The sequence below is a fragment of the Podarcis pityusensis genome (assembly GCF_964106645.2).
Source record: "Podarcis pityusensis genome assembly, chromosome: 8".
Taxonomy (NCBI): Eukaryota; Metazoa; Chordata; class Lepidosauria; order Squamata; family Lacertidae; genus Podarcis; species Podarcis pityusensis.
In genome coordinates, this window is record NC_138033.1 from 22,226,255 (window position 1) to 22,246,698 (window position 20,444).

At 43.7% G+C, this 20,444-nt stretch overlaps 1 protein-coding gene across 10 annotated transcripts in view; it reads right to left on the reverse strand.

The window, feature by feature from the left end:
- Positions 1–1,710: 1,710 nt before the first annotated feature.
- The window catches only part of PTPRU (protein tyrosine phosphatase receptor type U), a 375,331-nt gene continuing 356,597 nt past the window's right edge, over positions 1,711–20,444 (reverse strand). For all 10 annotated transcript variants that reach the window (XM_081015389.1, XM_081015387.1, XM_081015391.1 and 7 more), the window contains 3 exons: positions 17,841–17,998; positions 13,461–13,596; positions 1,711–5,916 (listed from right to left, as the gene is read on the reverse strand). In XM_081015389.1, the coding sequence (XP_080871515.1) occupies positions 5,854–5,916; positions 13,461–13,596; positions 17,841–17,998 (357 nt within the window). In that variant the 3' untranslated portion in view covers positions 1,711–5,853. The remainder of the gene's footprint in view (positions 5,917–13,460; positions 13,597–17,840; positions 17,999–20,444) is intronic.

Below are 20,444 nucleotides of genomic sequence, written 5' to 3' on the forward strand. Positions count from 1 at the left end.
TATGCGTGAATTTGAAGGAGGACTCTGTTTTGGTTTGCATATTTTTTTGGAAAATGCAAGTCTCATTGATTTGTCCTTAAATGCAAACTGTCTCAAATTTCTCTCTAATGTCACTGCTGGGTTTTAAGAGAACTCTGAAAATGTCTTTCTTTCAGCCTGCTTTGGGGTAACATTTGGGGAAATGGCTGCACATGTGGATGGCTTTAACGAATGGTTAAATTGCCATGTTTTGGGTATTTGTTTTTTAATATATAGTTTGTTATGGCTTCGAAAAGTGAAAATGCTGTGAAAACCTAAATATCAAAATACATTTTAAAAAAAATTCCTGTGTTTTTCTGCATTTTTCAGTGTGCCCTGAAAGTCCTTTCAATAAATAAATGTGCATCACCTCTCAATCTACTCCAGGCTAAACATACCCAACTCCTTCAACCATTCCTCATAAATCTTGATTTCCAGATCCTTTATCATCTTAGTCACCCTTCTGCTGCAGCTTGTCAATATCCTACTTGAACTGTGGTGCCTGGGACTAGACACAGTATTCCAGGTGGGGTCTGACTAAGGTGGAATAGAGTGGTACAGTCACTTCCTCTCTGGACACTATACCTCTGTTGAAGCAGCGTTACTAGGGTTGTATTACTTTTCTGTTGGTGCTGCATGTTTTCTGGAACATTGACCTGAGCAATGCACTTGAATGACATGATTCTCCCCACGCCTACCCCACTGTGGAAATCTAGAATATTTTATCGCCTCTCAACATCTGCTCTTTTCTATTTCCACTATCAAAACAAGACTTCACTCCAGTACGGGTCCTATTTACCATTCTTTAGGGCAGGAGGGTTTCCTGGCACAGCTGGGTGGATCAACTTTTATACCCAGCCCACTAAATCCTGAGATGACCTTTGGCACCAGCTGGAATTAGCTGAGGAGAGGCCATCTCGAGCTTGTTTTATCTGACATGAGCTCTCCCTGTGCTTGGTTGCAACTTGGCAAGCACTCTTCTACCCAACCTTGGTTAGTATAGGACTTGTTCTGTTTGCCGTTTACTTGGAGCCATATAGAGAGTCCTCCATGCAAGAGATCCCACTTGGCTTTGAATTTCTTGTGAGGATTGTTTGCCCATACTGGCCTTGGTCATCGGGTAGTTCTCCACTGCAAGGGGAAGTTACAGTGTCAGGTTTGGTAAACTGGGACAGAAGGAGAAATAATTGGTGAGCACCTTGAAGCAAGTTCTAGGAGATGAAGGGCTGCTTCATCAGACCTGTCCATCAATGGTTCATGGCTGGAGGGTAGGGACAGGAACCCTGCTCAACCACTCAAAGCCTCATGGCTAGAGGGGTGTGGGAAGAGTTCAGAATTCCCTCAATGTGCTAACAAGGAGTGGGGAATTAACTGCTCCAAGGCCTTGAACCACGGGAGCCCGTCCAACAAATCTGAGACTGAGGGATCACGTTCCTATCACTCAGATTTCTAGAGATTTATAAATTCAGACCATTCTGATAGCCTAACTGTTTCGCATAGCAGTCTTACCCATTTGAAGATCCAGTTAAAATAATTCAATACATTTGTTGCCATTCAAAACCCCAACTTTTGTTTAGCGTCTCTCTTTTACAGGTGTGTGGATGCCACGTGACACGTGAGTTTACTACACAATCTGCCTCTACCGAGGTTATTTGTATATATATATATATATAAATTCCTTGGAAGGATAGCTTTTGTACGAACTGTCTTGTCTTTATTGAAGGCATTAGCATTTTTCATACAAATTTGTGTTTCTCCAATGGGATGAATGAAGCAGCCCGTTACGTCTACTCGGGCAACCAGGAGTCCACGCAGAGTTAAAGCTTCAGAGCATCAGCAAAACAGCCAGGTGTCGACGGACAGAGCAGGTGGGACTGCAGAATGTCATTTCCCACAAAGTATCAAACAAACATACGGTGGAAAGTAAGGAACGAGAATATCAAAAGAGCCCCCAAAGTCCCATCGTGTTGTTGCAACTTCAGAGCAAAGAGATCTGGATGCTTCATTTATTAACCACTGCTGCTTTTTTCATCATACAGGTTGGGAAATATTCCTCCCATCCAGACCTGAACATCTAGCATCCCTTTAAAAACAAAACAAAAACTGAATTGCAATTCTGTGCACATTTGCATGACACCAGAGCTTGAATGCAGTGGGAATGACTTCAGAGTAAATGTGCATAGGATTGCATTGGCACAGTCTCCTTGACCCAAAATATCTGAGGGATGGATGCCCCAGTTCAGCTTTAGACATGCATAGTTAGCCATCAGGGCTGCAATGCTTTGCCATTAATAGATTCAGACCATTCTGGTAGCCTAAAAAATGTTGCCCCATTATTTGGGCAGATTTAAACTTTTTGCAAAATCGCTTTTTTAATAAAAAAAATTACAGTTATGTATCAAAATTGGCATCCCCACTGTGTGTGAGAGAGAGGGGAATTATGCTTCTATGATGATGCTTGCTGCAATATGTGTACACATCTTGATAAACAAAATATGCTCATTTGCTTTTTATTTATTTATTTGCCATGTAAACAGACTTTTCCATTTGGATGGGCATTAACTGTTGGGGTGTCTGATCCAAAGGAGATGCACATGGCAGTAGTTGTTTATTTCTCCGTAAATAGGGCCGCACAGCTCAGTAACGAAAACAATGGATATTAGCAAGCATCCTCAAAATAATTGCTTGACTTATGTCTTGCTTGCTAGATGTATAAAGTGAAGGTTTCTGAGCACTACTTCCATAAAACTTGTTTTCCCCAAGGAAGGACACTTTTCTGGTATTTGGGACACATCCCGTGTTACTTTTAATCAAGGAGACTTGCCGTATCACACTATCTGTACTCTGAAATAGAATCCTGCACTAAGAAAGGCTGGATTTGGAAACCAATATAAAGAATGCAAATAAACCCAATCTGCACAATGCCTCTTAATTTTGCAGGATTCCAAAATCTTTAGCATTTTGTATAATCTGTTCCGATTTTTGTAGTCATAGGAGGTGGCCGGGAGCTGTCCAGAGCACTGAAAAGCCATCGCCAATCCCTGAAAATCCAACTCAGCAAAACCTCTGTCTTTAGAGAGTTCATCAAGCATTTCAAGAATGCATCCGTGGTCTTGAAGACTGGAACTCAATCATGTGTTGTTGTTCTTTTTTTAAAAAAAACAACAAAACACAACTAAGATGAAAGATCTCAGCAAGCTGAATTCAGTGCCACATTCTACACCCTTGTGAAACAGTGCCATTGGCACAGCCTTTTAAAAACTCTTGTAAAAAGTTTGTAGAAAAATGAATGGTGGTTGCCTTTGCTTTGAACACAGGAAGCCACATGTTGCTATTCACAAAAGTAGCATTTCTCAGTATGAATCTCTATGTTCAGAAAGGTGTAGAGGAGCCCTTTAATTTCAGCTTATGGTTTCCATCAGTTCCACCCTCAAATAACCCCCCCCCCCCCTGCTCTGGCATTGATATCCAGCATAAGTGCCATAATATACCCTAGGCCTTGTTTGCCTTCCTCTTGGCTAGGAGTAACAATTTTGGTTTTTCATTTTTGCACAGTGACCTATTGAACTGCCTTTAACCCCTGCAGGAAAGTGGTGCCCTAAATCTTCTTGGAGGCACCATTGGTCATCTGAATGCAAAAGCCAGTGGCTGAATACAAAAGGGGGCTGGTTTCTATCACATGTCTAGAAATCTGTACTCATTAGGGGTCTGCGAGGCTTGTCCCCACCCCAATTTCAGAATACCTTTTGCCTTTGCTACTCTTTGCTTCATATTTCTTAGCATTTCATCCATCTTGGTATTCGCATTTGTTGATGTTGGGGGTTTCCCCCCAGTTTTAAAAAGCACTACTTTGTTCCCCCAGCTTTGGTGCTGCTGCAGCTGTGCAAAGATTCATTCCTCCTGGCAGCAACCAGGCTATCCCCCCCCCCCTTGCCCTGAACATTGTGTCATTTCAGGGCATTGTGGAACAAATAGTGATCCCCACGGAATCTGGTGGCTCCCATTTTGGCCAACGTCACCTCTCTGGAATGATGCAGATATTTGGGGAATGAATGGGGACTGCCAGGAATGGCTGCCAGATAAGGCAACCCTCCTAAATGTGCACAAAAGGGTGTTCTGGATAGGTCTCCCATCTGTTCCCCTTTGCATTGGGTGATGAATGCATACCCCTAGCCACCAAGAGTTCTCTCCTTTCTTTGCTAGTTCAGTCAGTGTCTTGGCCAATCAGGATTTTATGGGAGCAACTGAGACTGCAACTAGGGTCCTTCAGTGGTGAGATGAAGAGCGTCTTTGCAGGAAGACACTCTTCTGTTAATTATCTATGAAAAGTCTGTTACCCAGAGTGGGAGGTGGCTGATGGAGGAAAGGGAAGGAAAGTGGCCCCACAGATTCTGACACACACACGCACACACCAGCTGCAGGCCCAACTTCACAGCTAAGGGCACAGAATGAAGAAATGCTACCCACCCAACTCTCTTATTCTTCTGCTGGTAACCACCACAATTTATGCTTTTAAAGTTCTGATTCACTGAACCAAGCTACAGAAAATAAATGTGGAAGTGTCTGTCCCTGTGTGCCGGGAGAGCAGGCTTACCTTTCCAGGTAAAATGAATTTGAACCACATTAGTCCTATGTGCTGAAACAATTTACAAGTGACCTCCTTCCATCTCAAAGCCACAGCCAGCCCACAACCTGAAGCTCACGCCTGACCCTTAAAAAAAGAATTGATCTGCATTGCCATTGACATCTGTCTCATCCCCATTTGTCGGCCAGTCCTCAGAAATATGGTCAAACCCCTTTGGAGGATAGACTTTTCTGCTGAATCACTTGCTGGCGGTGTCCGAAACCACTGTATGTATGTGTCTGAGATAGAGACAGAGTTAGTTCTAGTGGCTGACATTCTGAAGAATGGTGTGATATCTGGAGTGATTCAGTGTTGGGGTAGCCCTCTTGAAAATGCCTTGAAAGGGCTGGAGGATTGATGCTCTAAAAGGGAAGCCCCTTCTAAAGCTTCTGGTGTTTGGAGTGGAGTATCCAGGCACAAAGACATGGTGGTTGTTACAAAATCTGGTCTGGCTACCTTAGGCTTGGAGCAAGTAGCCTGTGTGCTTTCTTTCTCTTAGATAATCCCCAGAATTCATTCACTGTGTTTTCCTACAGGTAAGGTTAGACCAGGGATAAATTCAGAAACACTCTTTGGAGGCAGGCATTAGTCTGGAAACAATAAACGTAGGGTTATAAACAAAGAGCGAAAAACTGTACACGTCCCAATTTCCACTGTCAGTCCAAGATGGCGCACACTTTCCCACAGAAGGATGGTTGCCAAGATTTTGCATGGTCGCCTTCAAAGAGCTTCTTATAAGCTTTCAGAACACCACTGTTTCTTCAAATCTCCTGTGGTCGTTGTGAAAGATGCTGGACTTCAGCTCTCCTCCCAGTCTCGGTGGCATGGATCCCTTTCTAGGCTGTGATTGGTGCAGTCACAAGGAGATTAAGCCTGATGCTCTTCCAGCACACCGGTGTCCATACATGCACAAACAACACACAGGTGCCAAACTCCAGGCTGGCACATACACAATCGTTTTGTAGATGGGATGAGTTTGTGTAGGCTCTGCTCTGCCAGCAACTGGAGAAGTGGGAGCAGAAGCTTAGGAGGAAAGATGAAGGTAGGGGATGGACAACATGGCCCCATAGCTTGCCTTTTTAGTTTTCATTCTTTTCCTTGTATTCTCTTCTCTCCTCCTCCTCCTTGCTCTTACTCAAAAGTCTGGATGCAAAATGCATGTTTGGCACAAACCCAAAACAAACACTTGCCTGCGTGCTTCTGGCAAGGTGCTATCTGGTCTCCAGTGACTCCAGGTATTCCAGGGCTATGTCATAGCAGAAGTGGTACTGTTCCTTTAAGGGGGAGGGAGAGGAGAAAAGAAGGATTGTTAAGAACGGGCAAAGTGCACATTCACCAATGCTTTGCAGTGCATTTCCCCATAAAATAAGCATTTGGTACATAAGGTACACGTTCTTATGGGCACATTTTGTTCACCAAAACGGCATCACAAAAGTGCACAACTTGACTGGGAGTGAAGGCAAGTTCAGCTCAGTCCACTGCAAAAAGCATACCAAGCAAATTTCTCCTCTGTCTCTGACCCAGCCTTGCGAAAAATGCTGGAAAACACCCAGTGCAGGATTTACATATAAGCTAAACAAGTTATAGCTTAGGGCCCCACTCTCTTGGGGGCCCCAAAAAAAATTAAAGGAAAAAAACCCTGGATGTACATTTCCAAAATATAAGATAAAAAATAAATAAAATAAAACCTACATAAAGCAACAGTGTTTGTGTTGTGTAGGCTCCTATGATGTACATATTTTGTTATGTGCAAAAGGCTTTAGATACCTATTAGGTCCATAAATTACCATATCATATATTCAACACAAAAAAGCAACAATTTGTTGTTGACAAAGGACGGCTAGACATGTAAAGGGCCCCATGACCTTCAGTAACTTAGGGCCTCATCAAACCTAAACCCGGCCCTGAAAACACCTCCTGCTGGAGAAATTCACAACAATTTAATTTAATTCTTTATCAGTTTATTTATTTTTATATTGGTATCTCACCTTTCCTCCAAGAGATCAGGATGGTGTACATATTTCTGCTTCTCCCCATTTTATGTACCCCCAACAACTCAGTGAGAGAAGTTAGGCTAAGAGATGGTGACTGGCGCCAGGTCAGGATTAGTGATGAGCTATATATTAGTTCCAGGGTCACAGACAACATGGGTTGTATGTAACCAATGCTAGGCCTTCTCAGAGCAGACCCGCTATTTTTTCTTGTTGTTGTTCATTTCAGTGGGTTTACTGTGATGAAAATACAACACTGCATCTCTGAGAAACACTATTCAGTGAGGAACACTATTCACTAAAAACATGGGGTGTGGGTTATGACCCTCTTGTGCTGCTTGCGGGCCCCATGGCTGGCTGCTGAGGGAAACAGGATCCTCAAAGAGATGAGCATTTGCTCTGGTCTGGAACACAGCAAGGTGACTTGATACTGAATCAGACCACTGGTCCATGTAGCTCCTTATTGTCAGTGACCAGGCAATGTAGCATCCTCCACATAAGGTAAGGTAAAGGACCCTGGACGGTTAAGTCCAGTCAAAGTCGACTATGGGGTTACGGCACTCATCTCGCTTTAAGGCCGAGGGAGCCGGCGTTTGTCCACAGACAGTTTATCCGGGTCATGTGGCCAGCATGACTAAACTGCTTCTGGTGCAACGGAACACTGTGATGGAAACCAGAGCACACGGAAATGCTATTTACCTTCCCGCCGCAGCGATACCTATTTATCCACTTGCACCGGCATGCTTTCGAACTGCTAGGTTGGAGGGCTGGGACAGAGCAACGGGAGCTCATCCCATCGCGGGGATTCAAACTGCCAACCTTCTGATCAGCAAGCCCAAGAGGCTCAGTGGTTTAGACCACAGTGTCCCCCATGTTCCCCATCCTCCACATGCTGTAATGAGGTGTGACAGGAGCTGTAGTGTCAAGAACACCTGAATCTCTCACCAACACAAACATTAAAATCAAGAATAAAACAACCTCAAATACATGAGGGATATATTAATTGCTTTGTCCATTAATATGTAATTTTACAATAAACACATAATTTTTAAAAAATGCCATCCAAATAAGAAGTAACCCTCTTCAGATCTTCCTGTACTGAGATCTCTTATGTAGAGTTTGAGTGTAGGGCTTGCAATGGTAACCTGACAGCTCGTTATCTGCATGATTATGGTTATCTCTTAACGTAACCTACCGCACAGGGTTGTTAAGACAAGATGGACATAAGGAAAAGATCCATACATGCCACTTCAACCAGGCCTTTGGCTGATTGACATCCAATGCCCTTTGAAAATGCATTGTGGAAGGCGGAGGTAATTAAGTTGTCTTTATTATTGTTTTTATTGTGTACTTTGTAGGCTTTTTAAATATATTGTGATTTTATGTTGTGAACGGCCCTGAGATCTGCGGGTACATGGCAGTATACAAATTTAACAATTAATAAAAATAACAATAACTTTTCTAAGCAATGGTAGGCTATTGATCTCTTCCCCCTTTGGTGGCTGCGAACAGGGCCACAAAAGCCTTTGTGACATGGGGTGGCATTTTTCGCTCTGCAGTAGCTGCAATCCTACGCTCACTTGCTTGGAAGTAAGCACTATTGAATCCAGCTGGGAAATTCAGGTCCACTGGGGAAGATGGGCTAAGATTTCTCTGCGTACCTTCGTTGTCCAAAACCAAATTTCAAAATGGAAAGGAACGTTGCTCTATAAAGGAAGAGACAACAAACTCTCATGAAAGCCAGAGTGCAAAAGAATGATCTGCTATTAGGATGTCAGGAGAGTAGGAAGGAAGGGGGAGGATTTAGGCATCAGCGGAGTCCGCAACAGCCTGGGAAAGAGATGAAAGAGGAGCCAAGACCACATTTTGAAAGGGTTTCTCTGAAGTAGAAAAACGACAGCTCCTTTTAAGAGGTCGTCTATGCAGCAGAGTGCTCTTCTTTTATCTATATCCTGCAGCTGATATGATGGATAATTCTTTTGTATTATATGAGTTTCCTACTGGGATGGTCTGAGACTATCATACATTTATGCCACAGTCGGGGGGCTGTGTGAACTGTGGGCACCTTAAAAGCGAAAAGAAAAAGGATCGTGATTGATATTCTGGAGAAAATGATCTGGTGTCAGTGTTAGGTCTGAAGGCAACGGACCGGACATAGCAATGCCAATCATTTTGCAACCAATTGGTCAGAAATAAACAATCCCTGAAGCACCTGCTCTGCATTTTGTACCACGTGGCGTACTGCGGCCCAGCAATAGCTATGGAATGAAATTAGCTACATCTTGAGCCACCCAAAGCACAGGGCAGAACTACCCCAAACCCTGATTTGCCATGCTGGAGGGGGTCTGAATCGGGCAGAGGCATCCCTCTGCTAGACGGTGGAAAAACTGCACCACAAAATTCAGAGAAGTGCAAATTTCAAAGGATATCTGTTTTGGTTTGTGTGTTAGTTTGAAAAATGCAAACTAGGTAGTTTCCCATTAAATGCAAAAAAAGAAAAAAGAAATTCTCTCTCATCCCAGCTCAGCTGGAAGAGGGGCTAAGGATGTGTCTGTGGTTGCCCTGCCCCCCGGGGAGAGGCGATTGAATTGCTCTGAAAATTCTTGATTTCAGTCTGCAAGATTAAGCCAATGGCCCATCTAGTCCAGCACCCTGTTCTCACAGTGGCCAACAAGATGCCTATGGGAAACCTGCAAGCAAAACCCAAGCACATTAGAACTCTCCCCACCCCACCTCCATGGTTTCCAGGAATTGCTATTCAGAAGCTTTACTGTAGAGGCAGAGCATAGTCACCATGACTAGTAGCCATCGATAGCAATATCATCCGTGAATTTATCCAGCCCTCTTTTAAAGCCAACCAAACTGGTGGCCATCACATATTTTAACTAGGCACTGCTTTGAAGAACACTTTCATCTTTCCTGAATCTTCCAACATTCAGCTTCATTGGAGGTCCATGAACATTATAAGAGAGGGAGAAAAACATCACCTATCACATCACCTCTTCCTTGTCTTTTCTCTAAACTAAAATCTGTACACCAAGAAGTCCCAAACACAGCAATCTTTTCTCATATGATAGTTGCTCCATCTGCCATCTGCTTCATCATTTTGGTTGCCCCTTTTACTTTTTCACTGAGATGGTCGATCTGTGTCTGGGTTGCACTACAGGTGACAACCATTTTGCATGGGGGTTCTGTTCCTGGCCCCCTGTTATGCCCCATTCCACACCACCACCACCCTGTTCTGCCCTCTTCCAGGTCCACAAGGACCCACACGTAGGCAGCCGCATGTCAATTGGACGCGAGCAAAAATGTTGCCGCCTGTACTTCAGACTGCAGACAGGGGTTCATGCAATGGACTATGCCCTCCCAATCATTCTGACTTGGCCTTTAACATGTGGAGGGAGCAATTAAGATATAGGCAACAACAGAAGTTTGGCTGGCTGCTAGAGAAGGCATTTCATCCAAACTCTTAAGTACAATTCCTTCAATGGAAGCAGCAGCCAACTTTTTAAGAAACCAATTAGTTTCTTGTGGGTTGGGGAAACCTGAGCCCAGAGCCTCAGGTGCCAGTGGTCTCCAGAAGGGAAGAGAATCAAAGAGTGAAGGCAACTATACAAGAGATTAAACAACTATCTAATGCTTTTGGATTAAGAAAAAGAAGAAGAAGAAGGTTGCTTTCCTTGATGGCAGCATTGAAACATCAAAGTTCTGTAGCAGAAAGGATGTACACAGGGGCCAGATCCTCTGCGGGTGCAAATCAGTGAAACTCTACTAATAGCAAAACAGACAAGATCTCATTTACTCCTGTGGTGGATCATTAAATTAAGTCTTCAGGAAACAGCCTTTGCAGGTTCAGCTGAGGTTGGGGAAAGATTGTGTTCCGGATGAAAACACTAGTTTGCATCTGCTAATACCTTGCAATTTAGCCCAATAGGCTGTCCGACTCTGTGCCAGTTCTTGCATTTTTTTTTATTGCTTTTACTTAATTCCTATCCTCCCCCCCCCCCCCGCATCCCCCTGCTCCAATTGTGGTTTTAATTCCTAATGCAATCACATCCACCCCAAAAGACATTTCATTTTGCAAGGTAGAAATTTGATAATCCAGACTTCGCAAATGTCATATTCCACCCCCACCCCCCGCCGTCGCCATTCCAGTTCTGTTCCTGGCATGACTCGCTACTTAAAGCAAGAAAATAAGATTCCGGCATTGCAGATGTGTGTGCTTAGAAAAGCAAAATGTTCATCCGTAGGGTTTGGCTCTAGAACTGCACCAAAATGCACCCCTCCCAAATCCACTACCCTGTTTGCAAGCATTTATCAAGTTTTTGAGTGCATGGACTGTGAATGGGGTAGAAACATACTGGATTTTTCGCCCCATAAGACGCACCAGACCATAAGAGGCACCTAGTTTTTGGAGGAGTAAAACAAGAAAAAAAGTATTCTGAATCCCAGAAGCCAGAACAGCAAGAGGGATCTGGCTTCTGGGATAGCTGCGTGAAGCCTCTCCCGGGCAGCGGGATGAAGGCTCCCGCTGCCCGGAAGAGGCTGCGCACAGCTAAGCCAGAAGCCAGGACAGCAAGCGGGATCTGGCTTAGCCGCACGAAGCCTCCGCAGGGCGGCACAACGCTCCCTCTCGCTGTTCTGGCTTCTGGGATAGCCGTGCAGCCTGCATTTGCTCCATAAGATGCACACACATCCCCCCTTACTTTTTAGGATGGAAAAGTGCGTCTTACAGTGCAAAAAATACGGTACCTTTCAATTACGACACCAACAGTCCCACTCCCATCTACAGCTGGGTGCTATATTTGCACTATTTTTTATTTTACTTTTACTCACACAAGACAGGCTGTATCCTAGGTTCCACTCAGAGTAGAACCATTGAAACGAATTGGCCTAAGTTAGTCATGCCCATTCATTGTAGTGGGCCAACTCTGAGTAGGATTAACACTGTGTACAATCCATTGCCCTCATCCTCATTTTGATTTGGCTTGATCTCAATAGCTCAGTTGGCAGAGCAAAAGACTCTTAATCTCAGGGTTGTGGGTTCAAGCCCCATGTTGGGCAAAACTTTCCTGCACTGCAGCAGGTGGAACTAGATGATACTTATGGTTCCTTCCATTATGGAAGTCATAGCAGCATACAGGAGGTGTCCAATGCAGGCACGGACCCAACTTAGATTTGTTTAGCTTTAGCAGGCTAGCTCCATTGTGTGCCCTCAGGCAATTCCTTGCAGCCAAGAAGGCCTTCTAGACATCTCTATGTGACCTTCAGAACTCTCCCCAGGCCACACCCATCTCCCTAGGCCACGCCTCTCACTGGCCCTGCTCCATACCCTCCTCAAGTGCCTTGAACTGTGATCTTGCCTTTTCTTCTCTTGCTTGCCTGCTTGGATCTTTGACTTTTGTCTGGGTGGAATATAGCCTGCTGATCAAAGTCCTATCCCATGTTCCATCCACATTTTGCCCCTGGTCCCACCCACCAGTGACATGTGTCCCTTAGGTTTCTCTTGATGGAATGCAGCTCTCAGGTTGACAACAGATCCCACCTCAGATCTACAGCATGACTTAGCATCATGTTGAATTGCCCTCCACAACCTGCTCTTCCCAATATATAATGTGCCAAATTAGGGACAGTAAACAGCAGCAGTCCTGGTGGCTCATCACGCAGGGCCATCCCACAGAGATATAAAGGTCCTGGATTCTATCCCCCATGACTCCTGGCAAGCATGTATTAAGCTAGAGAGAGAGGAAGGTTTGGAAGGTGAGCTTAGAAACTCTTTGGAAGAGAACTGGTCAACCCTCAGCCACCAACCCTATCTGCTATCTTTATGCTTGGGGAACCTTGAATGTCCACCTAGGGCCTTCCATGCCCAGCTGAAGCTCCCTTCAAATGGAAGCCTCATCTAGCATCTATGGTCACACTAACCTTCTGCCAGTTAAAGAAAACAGCAAGGCTTTCTTTCATTCCTGGTCAAGACTATGATATCAACCACTAGTAAAAAATGACCCTGCAAGATCAGAGCAGAAGTTCAGCATCCTGTTTCTCACAGTGGCCAGCTAGGGATGCCCAGCCACAGGGCATGAAGGCAACAGCCCTCTGCAGCAACTAGTATTCAATGACATCGTGCTGCTGAGTCTGGATAGCTCAGTTGGTTGGAGCCTGCTGCTAATTACTACCAAGGATGCAGGTTCAATCCCCATATTGGACAGCTGCATATTCCTGCATTGCAGCAAGTTGGATTAGATGATCATCAGGGGTCCCTTCCAACTCTATAATTCTATGAATATTGAAGTTCTCTTGAGCTACCATGGTTGATAGCCATTTACCAACATATCTTACAAAAGGGGCGCAAGCTAAAGGTCATGATCACAGTCTGAGGTATACTAAAGGCCCAGTATACCTGAAGGAGCATCTCCACCCCCATCGTTCTGCCCAGACGCTGAGGTCCAGTGCCGAGGGCCTTCTGGCAGTTCCCTCACTGCAAGAAGCAAAGCTACAGGGAACCAGACAGAGGGCCTTCTCAGTAGTGGCACCGGCCGTGTGGAATGCCCTCCCATCAGATTTCAAAGAGACATTTAGAAGACATCTGAGGGCAGCCCTGTTCAGGGAAGTTTTTAATGTGTGACATTTTAATGTATTTTTAATCTTTATTGGAAGCTGCCCAGAGTGGCTGGAGAAACCCAGCCAGATGGGTGGGGTACAAATAATAAATTATTACTGTTATTATTATTATTAAGGCAGAAAATTCTGTCATTTCCTGCCAATTCCACAGAGCTGCAAAATTTTCAAAAGGCTTAGGCAAAGGAAACTGTGCTTTTGTTACTTACAAAGGTCTCAACCATATTTGGCTTGTAGTTGCGGAGGGTCTTTGCAGCGAAGAAAACATCCACCAGCTTGTGACACTTGATCATCTCCAAGATCATGGTGCAGGCACAGTAAGTGCCGCTTCGGCCTCCCCCGTTTCTGCAGGAGAAATTAAATGCAAGGGAACAGTCAGCATATTAAAGCAGCCCAGTGGTTACAGTATTGGGAGTAGGACCTTGGATTCTAGAGCTCAAATCCCTACCCAGCCATGAAGCTCACTGGGTGGCAGTGGGTCTGTCACTAACCCTCAGCCTAGCCTACCTCACAAGGTTGTTGTAAAGAAAAAATCGGAGGAGGAGAGCCATGTATACCACCTTAAGCAACTTAAAGGGAAGATACGATATAAATGTAACAACAGCAACAGAATGGTGAACTGCTTTTTATCCAGCAGTGGAGAGAGAGAAAGAAAGAAACAAGCCAAAGTAATGTATAGGTATCCAGTGCTTTTTTTCCCCTTAAAAAATGTTTAGGGGTACTCTCATTTTGACTCAAGAAAATCACCATTTTATAGTTCAAATCGGGAAAAATAAATACAGTGAATGGACAAAAGCACAAAGATTCACAAAATGTTTAGGGGTATGCGTACCCCCTCGTTCCCCAAGAAGAAGAAAAAGCACTGCATGTACCCAACCCAAAGGATAACTTTAGAGAGCTGAAATTAGGCACACTTCCTACATTCAATAAGTAAGGCTCCACAAATCATAAGGGATTTGGACTTGAAATTGTTTTTTATCTATGTTTTTCATTGTTCGTTTTTTTTAATTGTCAATCACTTCAGGATATTGTATGGGAAGCAATGATAAATAAATAAAGAAAGAAATGGACTTGATGGTCACCTTGAGCCCAATCTTTAAGGCTTTTGCGTTGGGGAGGAAAAGGATGCAGGAACAGTGGCTTCTCTAGATTCTAGCCAATCCTTGCATAAGGCACGTGAATAGACGGCAGCCAGATGGCAGAAGTGGGGACTAAACTGAGGCTGTTTGTTGAACTCCATTCCCATTGAAAGCAATGGTACTTAAGACATGACTCGATTGCCCCATTGATTCCAGTAAGACCTAAGTTCAGCTGAATCCAAAGCTGAAAGCTGAAGCTCAGTGCTTTTGGAAGTCTTGAACAGAGGACTCTTAAAAATCTGTAAGTTCTCAAAGTCTGGTTTAATAATTCCAACCAGGTCAAGAAGTGCAGAGCAGAAGCCATCACAGTACGTTATGCCACGTTTTAGGCTTCATCACTGTTTCTTCCCCCCCCCCCCCCCGTAAAAACTGTTGAAATGATTCATTTGAGTTTTGTCTAAAGGATTTCAAAGTTTGCAGCCATGGTTTATGCAAGAGGCTGCCGAAGATTTGCTTGCTTCCTTAGAAAAGGGTCTTAAGCTCAGAATGCGCTCACCTCCCCATGTTGCATAATTACCCTGGGCTTTCCAGAGTAGCCACTTTTAAGGCTCTGGATCAAGGGGTTTGCTGTCTCTTGGGTGTAATTAAATATAGGCTGGTGGCAATGACTGAGAAATAATCCTTGCTAAGAGATTAAATTGTTGAGCAGACTCAGAAGGGCTGTTTTGCTCCTATGCAAATACAGATGGGAGTCCAAAGAAAATGGAGAGGGCGGGGAAAACCCTCATCCCACCAAAAGTCGGAGCACTTTGCTAATGGGGATAATACCAGCATTATTATATGATGGTGGTAATGCAGCATTTCAAACTCTTAAGCAAAGTATTATATAAATACTAAGCATTACATTATTTGTATTAGTGCAGGGATCCGGTATTTGGGCAAGTCAGTTTCAGGACTGCTTGGGAAAATAACTCACAGACATAAGAAATGCTGGGACAAAAATAACATACAGAAATAGGAATCATCTCCCAGCATGATCTGAAATCTATAAAAAATTTGAATGGGCTCTGCATCTTACCGTTATTTAAAATGAGGCGCCGGAGGGTGTTGTGTTTCTGTATAACAAAAATAATCAAAGACCCTTTTTGCCTCTGCTTCAATATTTTTATTCTGTCTTCTCTTCTGTTATTATTTTATTTTTCATTAAAAAAACACCAAAGCTTTGCCATCGTTCAAGTGGTAGTGGTACCGCCTTCTGAACAGCCCGGCTGCATTTGCTGCAACATTGCCTGGTGGGAATGGCACATTGCATTTTCTGGGAGAAAAAATTGGCTACCCCATTGACCAACAGAGGCAGCCCTCATTTCTTCTTGCTCCCCAGAATGTTCCCACCCAGGAATGACACTACATTGCGACTCCAGAAGAGACCAACGAATGCCGACACAATTTTTGCAGAGAATCTCCTTAATCTCATCTTGTCCACTCAGAACACAGCAGTGCCTGTGGAGCATTGTCTTTCTTCCTACTGTGGAGAAATCTGAAATGCTAATAGCCTGCAACAAGGAGGTGAAGAGCCAGATTTCCTGCACTGTGGCAATTTTCAAGAATGGCAGAAAAATCAGGCCATGGCTCAGTGGGAGAAAATATGATTTCATGCAGGAAGTATAGTGTACATGCACACGAAAGCTCATACTATTAACAAACTTAGTTGGTCTCTAAGGTGCTACTGGAAGGAAATTTCTTTAGGAAGTATAGGGTTCAAGCCTCAGTATCTGCAGGTAAGGCTTAGTAAAGGTAAAGGGACCCCTGACCATTAGGTCCAGTCGTGGACGACTCTGGGGTTGTGGCACTCATCTCGCTTTATTGGCCGAGGGAGCCGGCATACAGCTTCCGGGTCATGTGGCCAGCATGACTAAGCCGCTTCTGGCAAACCAGAACAGTGCACAGAAATGCCGTCTACCTTCCCGCTGGAGCAGTACCTATTTATCTAATTGCACTTTGACGTGCTTTTGAACTGCTAGGTTGGCAGGAGCAGGGACTGAGCAATGGGAGCTCACCCCGTGACGGGGATTTGAACTGCCAATCTTCTGATCGGCAAGTCCTAGGCTCTGTGGTTTAACCCACAGAGCCACCCGCATCCCTATAGGTAAGGCTTGGGGTGGGCCAAATAAAAATGCACTCGTCCCCTGGGGCTGAGGTTCCCCATCCCTCCTTTAAAGTTACAGTATAGGTTTTAATAGCTTCACGTTAGCCAAACCAAACAGTGCAAATGACATCAATACTATCTCAAGCTCCCAGAGCAAATCTGAGCAACTTTATTTATTCCTTCTTCAGCAGCAGTTTTGTTTTGTGTAAAGTGATAAGACCCAGTGAAGCTCAGACTTTCCTGTTCCCCCTCCTCACCCACACTCCCCTGTTATTTCAGGCATGTTGCCAGTTTACACTGTAAAATCTGCAGGGCATGGATTCCCATCAGAGCTAATAAATCCTTTACACCTGATATAATCAAATTAGCCAGACACATGCAAGATTGCTGTTTGTAAGCCAGAAGTTGCTTCTTCTTCTTCTTTTATCTCTCTCTCCTGTCTCTCTGTTGTCTCAACTTTGCCCTCTGGAAAGCTCTGGATGTTGCAAATACACTGCCAAATTATCCTTCGGCTAACGAAGACAGACAAGATGGTAATTCATTTTTGATTAAAAGCTTTCTGGGTGCCCCAATCAATTTGGAAATGTAAAAGTTGCCTCATATGTATACCTTTTTTTAGGAGGGGCAGGTTTGAAACCATCAACATATGAGGATCAATAGACTTTTCCACCACTTCCTCAGAACCTACATAGAGCTAAATCTTGTTAATGATAAACAGTTGGCCATACTGAACACCCTTTCAAAAGCCTGGAGAGCACCAGGTTGGCAAAGGCTATACTACAAAAAGAACGATTTTGTTGTAACACAACACTGCACCAGCATCGCAAATCCTTCTTAACAATTAAACCAAGAGGTAATAGAACTGGAGGTGGCTTGGTAAAGTGAACACCACCTCCTTCCAACGGAGAAGGACGGAAGAGTAATGAAATCCTCTCTATACAAGATTGGATTCAAAAGCTGACAGAATATGCAGAATTAGATGGCCTATCAGAAAAAATAAAGAATAAATCAAAACAGGAATTTGTTTCAAAATGGGAGGTTTTCAAGGAATATTTGAAATATAAATATAGTAGTTTAAACTCGGTTGCAGCATTCGAGGAACTTCAGTAATAGTTGCAAGGCAGATATAAGAATTAAGATCGATTAAGAAAAGGTTTAATTATGATAAAAGTGTGTATTGGCAATAAGTTATATGAAATCGAAATATGGAATAGACGGGAAGTTGGGTCTTTAGTGTTAAGACCAATTTATGTCTTATTGTTTGTTAAGAAAATTCTGTGTCTATTGCTATTTCTGTGTGTAATTTGGTATTTCTGTTTTCTCTTTTCTTGCTGTATCAATAAAAAAAATAAGGTGACACTTACAAACAATGGACGATTGTCCTTCCATCGCCGCTCTCCCCCTGCCACTTATCCACTTGGGCTAATAAATGCAGGAAGGACTTCTTTGAATCAGGGGTGTCTCGGTAGGCTGACCACCGCAGGTACTGGAAGTGTCGAACCATCAGGTGCCCTTCCTGTAACTAGAGAAAGCACATCATTCCCCCACTTTAGGGTAGCATGCTTAGGTGAGATGTTTTCAGGCTTTTTTGACACACGACCCATCTTGAACTACAACCTAAAATTTGTGTGTGTGCACAGACAGACCTTTTCTCTCCAAAGCAGCCTTCCTTACCCTGGTGCCATCCATATGTTTTGGACAGGGGGCTGGTCCGCTTGGGCAAATGGGGCACCACCCCACCAACCACAGCCTGCCACCAACCAGTCTTCATTTGCCTGCCTTCTTACTTACAACCAGTCCAGGGGGTAGCACCGGCTGTTAGCTTCCTCCTCCTTGTAGAACTTAGCAGGAAGAAGGATGGGGAAATTTCTAGATTAGTTGGCACTGCCTGTTGTTGGCTCTAGTGCCATCTACTGTTGGTCTCCCTGCCTTCTGCCCTACCAGTCGCAAAGGGCATCAGCCACCACTGGTTTTGGACTACAACTCTCATGCCCACTGGTCATGCTGGAAGGGTTGGTAGTCCAAAACAATGGGGGAAGGGGCACATGAGGAAATATGCTCTATTGTCACCAGATATATGATCAGCAAGGTATTATATCCCATCGTGTAGAATAGGGCATTTTAGCTATCACTATTGCTTATCATGGTGCCTGCTGAAATTCTCTATTTCTATGCAACTAGTGAATGAAAGGAGACTATACTTCTGGTCTTCTTCCAAAAAATAATAAAAAATGAGGGTAAACGAGGGGTCCCATTGTCGCAAGTCCTATCACAGGTCACAATATCACTCATGTGTGGGCCCTGATCCAGCAGTTGAAGATTTTTTACTTTTATTACCTTGCATTGCAGTTAATTTTTCAGGAAAGGAGATATTCTACTCTGACAAAGGTGATCTCCAGCAAGGTACAGTCAAGGGCTTCTGGACTGGGTTGTAATAAACTTCAGACTTCAATATTGTAAATCACTTTAAGTTTACTTTTCATTTTATTTTACTTTTAAAGAAAGTGACTAATAAGCATGATCAATTACTACCATCATCTCTGTAACTAGAACACTCCTACATGGGATATGAGATAATCAGATGCTCATATGAGTGCATCAACATTCTTTGTGTATGCTGTACTTGCGCAAACTGTTAAGGTAGAGGGAGAAAATGGCCAAAACAAAGAGAAGGAAATCAAACCCATGTTAAGCTGATGGGGATGCTGGAGAATTTTGACAAAAATGGAAATGGGAGTGGAAATCACCAGCGCTTTTCATCCCATGATGGGAATGGCAATCAATCCACTGAATATAACCAGCATTCACTGTTGTTGTTGTTATTGTTGTTGCTTTCAATCAACAGATGATATGTAATTGATTATGTTCCCTCTTTCTCATTTGCATTGTGTTTCTTTTGCATTGAAATGAATGGGATGGAGAAAATAACATAATGACACCATAATGAATGATGTAAACTATTAAGGTGTGTAACTTCAGCACAGTGAACTGTGAGGTGATTAATATTGTTTTTGGCAGAAGCTGAAGTGCAGTGGAATGGAGACACTGCCGCATGCGACAAATACAGGACGGAATGGAAAATGCTCCCATACAATGTGCTAGTTGCAGAATTAATTTTAGAAATTAAATATAAAAGAAGGGCAGGATGCAACACGGGGCCATGTGGAATGGAACCAATGGTATCTTCTCTTTTCTTTTTTTCTTCTTTTTTTCTTTTTTGAAGGGTGAGGGGTGGTGATGGCAATGGTATCTTCTCACCCACAGTTCAGATTTGTCATAATAATGAGCTTATTCTTAGGTATTGCCCCCCCTCCACTCATTCTCTCACAAACACACAACACCAAAAGTCAGTCCTGGCAATGATGGCTGTCAGCAGCACCTGTTTTTATACATTTGGTATTCTCTGCAAACAAAAAAAAAAAAATCTCGAAAGGGAAGGGAGGCTGTGAGAGGAAAAGGATGCTCTTTAATACTCTAGTAATCTGGTTAGCTTTGCAATCTAATGTGGTTAGGGGGCTCTGGAAGGAGAGGGATTATGTGCACACAGCTAAGTGAGCCCAGGGTTTAAGCAGGTGGATGCAGAGCTCAGTCCCAATTCAGAGGCTTGGGAGGGAAGAATGAAAACACTATGAGAATCAAGAGTGGCTTATGAGATGAATCTCTGGGACTGGCACTAAAGCTGTCATTAATGCTTTATTAATGGGCTGGGGCAGGAGAGGCACAGAACTGGAGAGAAGGCAATCAGTGACAGATTTCTGAGCCATCAGCAAAGAAGACTGGATGTATTTACCCATACATTAGGACTTATGCACTTGGATGAGTTTAGCCAAATTTTCAAGGTGAAATGGGGACAAAAGACCCCATAAACCCTCCAGAAATTTGAAGCTCCTGTTTTGTGTGTTCAGATTGTCACTCTGGCACCACTGTTTGCTTGCAGAGGCATGTCTAGGATTCCTTGCACCCCTGGC